Raw genomic sequence first — 10,489 nt, 5'->3', positions numbered from 1 at the left:
CACACACACACACACACACACACACAAAACACACGCACACACACACACACACACAGAGCAAGTTTTGATACATTGGTGTAATTGGCCATCTCTGTATTATAGACTTCGATTTGCATCAGCATGTGCTATTGTTTACAGCACACAGCTAGCGGTTGGCCCTGAATACGAGTTGCTTTTGATTTAAATGCATAAATTCGCACCTTTGCGTATACGGGCTGTATGACTATACCGAAATGTCAGCCCATCGAAAATCAATAGCGAATGCGCAAACGTCAATGATCGAGTCACATCTTGTGTTAATCTCTTGCTGAATTAGCAATCTATTCCTATATACGAATCTCCGGTCTTTGCCCGATACAGATTCGAAAACACGGGTTGAATGACTATTGATTTTGATTTTTTTCCCCAGGCATGCAGATCATGTGGCTTAATAGAAATGCCTTGGAATGGCGAGTCTAGTGTGTGCGACCAATGCTTAGCACGCAACCAGGGGAGCGTTACGGCACACCGGGTCCAGCAGGGGTTTTCACATATATCACCACTAAGTATGTTCGTTTATGTACTAGTTTCTAGTGCCGCTATATGGATACTAGGAGTTTTAATAGCACAACCTTTTTGGGGTTGTATGTACGCAGTGCACTTCACAGATTAAAGTTAATACAACATTTAAAACTTATCCTAGAGGTCACCATTGTAGTTCTGTAGCTTGACTGTCATTCGAAATGCCTTGAGCGCGAATTTCACTATAACTATCAGCAGATCAATCGAATTTTTCCATCGTGCTCCATATCCATCACATGTCAGTACATCCCCTTACATTATCGTAGCTCTTGTTGAATCAGTAAAAATGTAAAGTTAGTAGTCAGTGCAATCAACCACCCCGCGTCGCACGGATGATGCGACTTGCAGACATCATAAAGTCGCTGCTATAAGTTTTTCTTCATATTCGACACGCGAAGGTAGTGCCAGCTTGGCGTACATTGTCTCTGATCGTTGTTACATTTTACCACGCATTTTTTGATGGTTTTGAGAACAATGGCGATATCGATATTGAGCTTGCCTTTAAAATTGGGTTTACGTCTGATGCTCGTCTGTCAAACCTTTTGGCAATATTACTTCTGAAATGAAGTCTACGCTTATGCACGCTACAATTTTTTTCTTTGGGCTTATAAATCTAGTTCACCGTACATCTGCAGGTAGTCGAGTGACACAAACGCCGATTGAATTGATGGAGGACAAAATGTACATAGGGGATGTGCTGTCAAACAGAGATCTACAGCAACTGCACTCTCATAATGTGACTGTCGTGATATATTTCCAGACTGAGCCGTACAATACGCCGCTTTATACACAAGTGCAGCAGATGGTGACCGCATGCGGGGTATGTCACTTGATTAGTGTGCAAACACAAAAACATCTACTTCGTTGGATGTGTTAATGATTGGAATATACCGGGACTCTTCAGGAGTCATCACATGCTTTTGAAAGTGCCGCCTGTTCTGCTAAAACATGGGCGCACATTATTTCTTGCCCGCTTGACGATTGCATTTTATTGAAGACTCCACGTTCATGCCGCAATCTGTCGCCAGACTAAAAGCAGCTTCATTCTAGATGTCGACCAATTTGTTCTAGATCACGCATCATATACATATTGTGAAGCGCACTTACCCGCTCATTGCATTTGTTTTTTAATTGTTTGCTATCTTGCAGATATCACTTTGCATTTTAATTGAGGATTTATTGAATTCTAATAATTCTCCTTGCTGTAATAGAGCGGGAGTGGAAATAGTTCAGATATCGGCTGCTGCCTTCCAATCATCACCACTTCTAAAGCGCGCACCATACATTCGAATTGACGCATTCAGATGGAGTACAATCCCGTTCCGAGCACCGCCGGCGTTTTCCAAATGTATGAATACATAAGTGAGAAAATCACGAGAGGTCACAAGGTGGCAGTTTATGGTGTGGGCCAAAACGACGATCACGGAGGTGAGTCAAAGCGACCGGGCCATGTCGGCATGTTATATTTAAGTAATTTGGAATATGTTGGCCAGTGTGAGTTTCCATTTGTATATGCGGCGTGCTGCTTGAAATTTATACCATTTCTTTTTACACAAACGCAACGGGCCAAGAATTTACACTTCTATCAATTGAATACAAAGGACACCTCATGCCATAATCTTGTACATACTTTTAATTAAGTTAAAAGTTATTTTGTATATACTTTCAATTATGTTAAAAGTAGACATACTTGGACGATATCGTGGACTAAATTGGCTACCTACTCACAGTTCGCACGTTCTCCTTTCCTGATATATTTAGCTGTGGTCCTCTTAGCGTTCCTGATGGAATTCGCAGGCCTTACATTTCATCTTGCAAGGGAACTACTCAGAGAGAAAGGCATTCTGCATCCCGATGCTATGAATGGAGATGCTACTGAAAGAGTAGACGATTTAGCTGATGCATTTGCAATGCTGTAAGTATGTATGCCAGAAAATTTGCAGACGAAATGTTGCATTCCAGCGACTGTATAATGATGAATCAATCATGGTTCCAGACTTCCAGAATCCAGACGAGTGATTGCTGGTGCCAGACTGAATAAAGTGATTTCTGATTCCAGCCTTCTCCAGGCTTCCAGCGCATATCACCAGTGCCAATCTTCAATTTTTTTTCATGACCTACTATCTCTCTCTCCATCTCTCTCCAGTCTCTCTCTCTCTTGTAGTATTTAGTAGTAGAGAGAATGAAAAGTAAAAATATGGCGAACGGACGAATCCGTATGTAGGAGAAAGTTTAATATAAATATATTTATACATGACCAAAGAAAAGGTGACAGCTTTCACGGTCATCGTAATTTCGGATACCTACATACTATTTTCTCGTGTGGCTCAAAACGTCTTTTAGTAACCAATCGAATATTGGAAGTGCCTTTTCCATTTTGTATCAACCACTAAAATTGGCACAGTTGTTAAACATATCGAAATTCCAAAAAAAGGATGACGCGAATATATGGGGATCGCAACACAGCTGCTGTCATGGAAAACGTTCCCGTATGCCAATAATTTCAGAAAACGTATAAAGTTATGAAAAGAAGACGGAAAAAGAATATTCACTTTCACTTTTTCTTCCCTACACTATTTGTCTGAGATCGGATCCATGGTCAAATCGCATAACTCGATTTATAAGTATTTATTTACGTACTTTCAAAGTCTCTGGTACTGTTGAAAGCGTACCCAGTACATGCCTCGAATGTTGGGCGAATTTTCACTTTCTGTTGACGCATGGTCCCGTCACCAAATAATTGATACTTTTTATAACGCATTTCCTTGCACGCGGATTCCATCATAACACCCCCTGTTTCTCCATCGCTACAGACAAATAAGTGTAATTTGCCGCTTATCCCTAGTAGTAGGCCATCAAGATAGTATTAGTAAATACTAGCTTATGGATTGCCTATAAGAAGTCTTCAATAATCAATTAATCACTGCGACAGGGCTCGCCTACACGTGTTAACTCATATAGATAGGATATTTCGGATTTACACCTGTAGCGCTGATACTCGATGACTGTTCCCGAGGCACCTATCGGCGACATAGAGCCTGCTCCGCAAGGTATGTATCACATATGTTTTGCTCGCTCTCGGCATTGTATTAATGTTATTAATACCCAGTCAAAGACACTCTGTATTGCACTCAGTATCGCATTCAGCCCAGGTGGCAACTGTGATTATAAGTGTCAATATTCTTACTCCGGAAGGTGTCGATCGATGTCGATATGCGAGTAATTGGCACATATACATTACGTTTGTTCATTTCGTACAACATCGATATGAGGGGAGCGAATGTATATCACTCGCTACAAATATTCTTTAGCGGGCATTGATACCTTTTGGGGTCCTGTTCAACGTTAGATTGTATCAGTTCAAGAGCTTATACCCATCGGTGTACTATGGCTGCCTACTCGCAAACTATCAGGGTCTTTCTAGAGGCTTCCAGTTTAATCCGTTTTGTGTGCGTATTCCTGCGTTAGTATATGGTTTTGCGGGGAAATACAGCTGTGCATGCAATTTTGTGTCATTGTCAATGATTGCGAAAGAAAGCGTCGAGTTGACCGGGTGACCAAGCGTAGATATTTGAAATAGCATAAGAATCTTTGCCGGTTGTGTTTGATGGTGTTTTTAGGCAGACGCTCTTACTAATTGTCAGCGTAGTAGCTGGAGTCAACATGCGGCGGCTCACAAATATTGATTATGTCCAAGTGTATCATACTATGCGTATTAGTTACTATTCTCGTATCCAATCGAGCAGGCACACATATTTCTGTCGTAGACTATGCTGCTACTGCCGACAAAGGATCGGCTATTGGGTGTGCAGGGTCTGACACCAAACAAACAGCTGCAAGTAGCGTGAATGGTCAGGAGAGTAGCAGTTTAAAAGCTGACGGTTCTTCACCCATTGTAAACTCACCTTCACTCACGGAATCATTCCTAGTGGACAGTGGAGACGCTGATTTGGCTCTCGACTTTCAGAAGGGGGACGCCTCACTATTAGGAAGTGCAGTACTACCGGCCGTGCCAGATTTCACACCCTCTCTTACGCATATACGTACTCAACCCCCCGCTGCTGCAGTACCGACACAGCAAGCCAGTGAGCAGCAGCAGCAGCAACAACAACAACAGGCACTCACTCAACAGAATCAAGAGCCAGGGTTCAAGTCTAGTAGTGCAACTAGTGATGACAATAAGAAATCACAGTCGGATTCCGATCTTCAAGTACTGCCACCCCCACCCTCGGCACCGGTCCCCACACAATCACCATCGTTGTCTACACCGACTCTCATTCCCAATGCGATTGCCGAGAGCAAGACGCAACCAACACAGCAGCCTATAAATAATGACGGTTCACAACCGGCTACTAGACCTTTCGCACCCACATTGCATTCTCCTCATATGCAGGTGAATCCTTATATGCATCTCAATCATCCAGTCCCGTTTCCACATCACTCAAACGCTTCGGCAGCTTATATGTATGGACGTCCCGGCGTACTTAATGGTCCTGCTGTGCTCAACGGACCTCAGCAACCTTATCCGCTGCATCCTCTAATAGTACGGCAAGCAATTTCGCCACACATTCAACCACAACAAATTCAACCCATGGCTATGTACGCGCGGAATGGAGTGCCACCTCAACAAGGGCCTACTAGCGTAGGAGGTAGGGCAGATACAAACAACTCCCTCGTAGCGACGAATGCGAGCGCGGCTGCTGCGCCTCAGGCACTAGCTACACCGCCACAACCACCCAAGCAAGCGCTTATGCAGCAACCAGTGAAGTTGAGTGCTGGTGATATACAGACAGACGGGCGCGCGGTAAAAGGTGTCAAACGGAAGGAAGATAACACACCACAAGAGGAAGTTGCAGGCGCACTCGACCAGTCGTTAACCATTCCCAGCCGAGTAACGGTGAAAATCAACAAGAAACAGAAGACAGATAACGATGACAAACTAGCGACTCTGAGCTTACCCACGTCGCTCTCATCCACCTATGCCCAGTCAACGGAGATTGCACTGCAAAGTCCAGATAGAATGACGGCTTCCGACAAGGCCAATGTTCCTGCCAACAGTCTAACGGGGTACAGCCTTCCACAGTATGATATGTCGGCGATTGATGGGCTGCAATCGGGCGTGGTGGCATGTTCCAATGGCGACGATTCGAGTGTGGCTGAACGAGACGCAACTGATAGAAACGGAACGCATGGAACTGTGGTGAAAAGTGGCGAGGGTGCTAAGAGTGAGGGTACAGGGGAGAATCTGGATGAAGACACCGACGAGGCTGGGCGTATGGAGGATAGTTTGATCAATAATCACGCCAACAGGGACTCGTTCATGGCCATTTTGAGTAAAGTCGGCCTATCGCGAGAAGAGCTGCAGAAGGTATCTACCAAAAAACTGAATTTGCTATCGACACGACGGAATTTAACGCAATGGGAAGTGCTGGAGCTCAAGACGGATAGGCGTAGGGCGAAAAACAGAGCAGCGGCAGCCCTGTGCCGCATGAAAAAGAAACAGTTCTTAAACGATATGGAAGGTAATATGTCACAACTCAAGGGAGATAATCGAAGGCTGATGAGCGAGTTTTCACGGCTGACACAGGAGTACCGCGAACTGTGCAGGCACACGCGCAATCGTAAAGAGCACAACGGGAAGCTGTTTTCACGTGTTTGTGAGTTGAGGAGTAAGCTCAAGAGCTTCTGTGAGGGTCAAAGCCCAGACGTTTCAATGTGTATTGGGTTCAGTTTGGATGCACCGTCAGATAGCGCAGCTGGTAGCACAGCTGGTAGTACTGACACACCAGCAAACACGGATGCGAAACCGGACACACTACCACAGCCGCCAGCGAGTGCAAATGACAGTATACAGATGAGTGGTATGTGTCTGCCATCTCCGGGTCTTTCTGTTGCACTGCCAAATCCAGATGCATTGGCACTGCCGAGTACGGAGACGCGTACCGGCAATAGCGAAACGCTCACAGCCGGCGACAGTGATGGAGATTCTCTCAGGTTACCGAATCCCGAGTTTAGCATGTCCAGCACAAGCTTGACAGTCTGATCGCGCGAGCATGATATACATGTGCCTAGATAATAAAGTATATCGATATATCTTTCTGTTTATACAACTCATGTCACTGCATACTTTCTTCGAAAGATCTGATAGTGCGAGGTGCCGGTTGCACATTTCTGACGCGCGTTGCATATGGCCACTTCAGGGCTTCGCAAGTTATACGGCTTGCGGAGGAAAATCAGGTTGCTTGCTGATATCGTGACCGCTATTGGGTGAGACAACCTAGCTCCATACACACTAAGTTCGCGTGTACTGTCACAGATGCTTACTTATCTTCGTTCAACAGTACCTAATAGTTGTTACCGTCTACTGAAAAATTCAAGAAGCGTTGGAAATGATATCCGACGGGAACTGTACACTAGTAGGGATTCGTTTATTTAAATATATGCATTGCTGCCATCGGCACCGGATGGTGTCCGTCAGGTGTGTATTATCTCAATCCGTGGCCAGCTACCCAGTGAGTTGGAACCTTGCAAGTCCCTGCGCTGCACCGCATGCCTTGATTACTTGTTAACCATTTTGCTCGGCGGTACTGGTGTGCTGGTTGTTCTTGAGAACTGCCTATTGAATCGAAAAAGAATTTGAGATCTGGAGACCTTCCCCAAGCACACAGCTTGAACGGGCTGCTATTTCATTACTTTAAAAGACAGCGAGGGCGTCACAGGCCTTTCATGACCACATGTCTGCATCTGAAAACATTGCATAATAAATGGGTTGCCTAATATACCTACATACAGCTTCAAGTTCGGCTCTCTGAATATCAGAACGCGTAGGGATTTGTACGAGATATTTTCAAGTCCACTTTGTGGCCCAACTGGACACATATGTATTATTTGGGCTTCAAGTTTACACAGGGCTACTTGGCATTCAGATATCTACACTCGATAGTGATATGTATATTTCGCCATTTCTATGTCTATTTGAGCATACAGCAGCAATGAGGTACCCCGAGAAGTACAGTGCAACTGTTTTTGGGAAGCACAGAGATTTTGAAGGCTGATAAAGTGACACCTTTATGGCCTGTAAATGATAATGTACGCGGCCTTGCAGCTAAGAATCTTGGCATATCGTGTTTTCAAACAGTGCAACGAAGATTGGCAGCTCACAAAGTTCCATGTTCAGCACTGACGAATTTGCATGCATGAAATCAATTTATCTTGCATACGCTCACGGGGATGGATTGCATTATAGATACTCGATACATTGTTCAGCACTGACAAATTTGCATGCACGAAATCAATTTATCTTGCATACGCTCACGGGGATGGATTGCATTAGAGATACTCGATACATTGTTCAGCACTGACAAATTTGCATGCATGAAATCAATTTATCTTGTATACGCTCACGGGGATGGATTGCATTAGAGATACTCGATACATTGTTCAGCACTGACAAATTTGCATGCATGAAATCAATTTATCTTGCATACGCTCACGGGGATGGATTGCATTAGAGATACTCGATACATTAATCTCTGGCCTCAAGTTTGATCGGAACTCCGATGTGAGAAATCCCGTCCGCCCGAGTGCTATTTTCTGACCTGTCCATAAGTAGATACCCAATCTACTCAGAAGTGTTGACATAGTACAAATGTTCAGAGCAACCGACAGATAAAACCGATTTGAGCCTGACGATGAGCAAATGTACACCGATCAAAAGCATTCTTCCTTGCGTAAGAGCTGGGAAGGCACTTTGATTATGACTCGAGCAAGTTATTGCCGCATCCGCCGCTAACGGTCAAACCCGGCTAACTTTCCATGGCCTCTGTGTAATATGAACCTGAGCACGTCACATGCACAACCCAAAGTACAGCAAATGCATGGTGCCAAATCAAGTCATATACTAGATATATGGGCCGTCTAATCCTGGTCGGTATCGGCACTGCCAACCCACCTTTACAATATCGCACTCGTGCTACTGCATCAACAGTGCTACATGCGCAAAACTCGCCAACAGATCCGGAAATCGTCCGAACTGTTTCCTGTTCACCCTATGGCCGTACCTACACCATCGTACAGTGGACAGACCATGAATAAGCCTCTTGCCGGCGCTGTGCGTACCGCTTTTGGTCGCCTATGAACACCGGCGTTGGCTGATCCCGCATGTGACTTACCAATACCCGTACTAGTATTATCAATAGCGGGGCGAGAAGCACTCGTACTATCGCTCATAGCAGTATCGCTAGCAAACTCCGGTGTCAGTAGTTTCTCGAAGTCTTCCACCGACAAAGCACCCAGCCCCACATCCACAAGAGTGCCAACTAGCATTCTTACCATACGCATGAGGAAGTAGTCACATTCTACCGTAATGACCACTTTACGACACGGTCTACCGTTCTTCTGCATGGTATCTAGTCCAACCGCGCGTGGCCGCTCCAAGACAGCTTCGGCATCATACTCCGCAGACATGGGTGCCTGCATTGTATATATAGGATCTAGTTGTATATCGTACACGTCTATATCCAGTCTCGTGATATTGCGCACAGGACTTCGTGGGTCTCTCTCGGCGAGGATGGCGAAGTTGCGCATGTCGTGCGGACCCAGAACATGAGCACTAGCCGCTCGTAGCTTAGACATGTCTAGTCGTTTGTTGCTGGTGTTGCGATCGAGACACAATGCCCAGCAGTATCTGTCCAATGGGGTAGAAACGTGTGTACTCATGTTAGCATTTGTCGAAACGACAGGAAATGGCAGTAGAACACGCGTATGCATGGCGGCAATATGTGGAATATATGCGCCTCCAGACAGGAGAAGAGACAGCGCTGGCGTGTAAATTGCACGCAGTTAAGCAACATCACACGAAGAACTCACAAGGACCCACCACACACCTGTCCTCAAACGGCGACGCCGAGTCTTCCCGTATCACATAACGGTATCGCTTATTAGACACGGACAGGCGTGCGTGGAAGGTATCGGGTTTCTCCACCACATCAAATACACTCAACGACCCCTCCTGGATGCCAGGAATGGACCGTAGCGCCCGCAGGAGCAGAAAGGCAGCGTCTGGACTCGCACATAGTTCTTCTATCATCGCGCCCCTGCCCCAGTGTTTGCCTCCGGCCTCGTTTTTCGGTTTCTTTTTTTTGTTCATCGTTCCTACGGCATCGCTTCCGTGCGCATTCTTTGGGTCCGATGGTTGTTGTTGACCTTGTCGATGTTCATCATGGCTTGGCGAGTCTCGCCGGTCTGCAGTGATAACATCTTGATGGCTATAAGGCGCTTTCTGAGCATTCGACTCGTCATGCGCCACAGTCTGTGTTTCACCCTGTTCTGTGCTCTCCGAATTGACCGTTTCCACCACTTGTGATAGATCAAGAGCACATTCTCTCGCAGGTGGTTCATATACATTTAAATCGAAATGAAAAACCTGAGCGATGGCGTGCACGCCTGCATCAGTACGACCACTTCCGATGACACGTGTTGGCTCCCTCAGAAACTTCGTCAGACGGTTTGACAAAACCCCTTGTACGGTAACCAGGTTTTTCTCGGTCTGTGATTGCCAACCGGAGAAAGCCGTACCATCGTACGAGCACGTGCCTGGAGTGAGGGGAGAAACCGGATGTGAGGTACTATCAACTGAGCTACTGCGGTGCTTACACGCGATATTAACCCGGAGTTCCAGACGCTCTCCGTGTCTGTGATTTCGCCTGCTCAAGGCATCTAGAAGATATGTATGTTACATCGAGCTCGTACTTTATGATTATGACGACGTGGGGGCGCACTACTTTTCTTTCGATAGAGATAAGCAGAAAAAGATGGAAGCAAAATAGAGAAGACTCCACATGCACAATTGGCTAAATATATTGCTTGGTGCTACCACAGTATGAATTAGGTATTAAAAAAATCTTACACACACACACACACACACTTA

General features: G+C 45.6%; 3 protein-coding genes across 3 annotated transcripts in view; 2 read left to right on the top strand and 1 right to left on the bottom strand.

The window, feature by feature from the left end:
* Positions 1-409: 409 nt before the first annotated feature.
* SARC_11008 (hypothetical protein) lies at positions 410-2,642 on the top strand. Its single transcript, XM_014294923.1, has 4 exons — positions 410-545; positions 1,197-1,381; positions 1,866-1,989; positions 2,323-2,642. The coding sequence occupies exons 1-4, from the start codon at positions 437-439 to the stop codon at positions 2,478-2,480; spliced, it is 576 nt and encodes a 191-aa protein (XP_014150398.1). The 5' UTR covers positions 410-436; the 3' UTR covers positions 2,481-2,642.
* Positions 2,643-3,562: 920 nt separating this feature from the next.
* Positions 3,563-6,649, top strand: SARC_11006 (hypothetical protein; the record flags this gene model as incomplete). Its single annotated transcript, XM_014294922.1, has 2 exons — positions 3,563-3,611; positions 4,629-6,649. The coding sequence occupies 2 exons, from the start codon at positions 3,563-3,565 to the stop codon at positions 6,602-6,604; spliced, it is 2,025 nt and encodes a 674-aa protein (XP_014150397.1). The 3' UTR covers positions 6,605-6,649.
* Positions 6,650-8,013: 1,364 nt separating this feature from the next.
* Positions 8,014-10,489, bottom strand: part of SARC_11003 (hypothetical protein) — a 3,013-nt gene continuing 537 nt past the window's right edge. Inside the window, exons 2-3 of the mRNA XM_014294921.1 lie at positions 9,447-10,155; positions 8,014-9,247 (exon numbers count right to left, since the gene is read on the bottom strand). Coding sequence (XP_014150396.1) covers positions 8,605-9,247; positions 9,447-10,155 — 1,352 coding nt within the window. The 3' untranslated portion in view covers positions 8,014-8,604. The remainder of the gene's footprint in view (positions 9,248-9,446; positions 10,156-10,489) is intronic.

The sequence above is a fragment of the Sphaeroforma arctica genome (assembly GCF_001186125.1).
Source record: "Sphaeroforma arctica JP610 unplaced genomic scaffold supercont1.1485, whole genome shotgun sequence".
NCBI classification, from domain to species: domain Eukaryota; class Ichthyosporea; order Ichthyophonida; genus Sphaeroforma; species Sphaeroforma arctica.
Note: the sequence above shows the minus strand (reverse complement) of the source record. Positions and strands in the feature narration are given on the sequence as shown.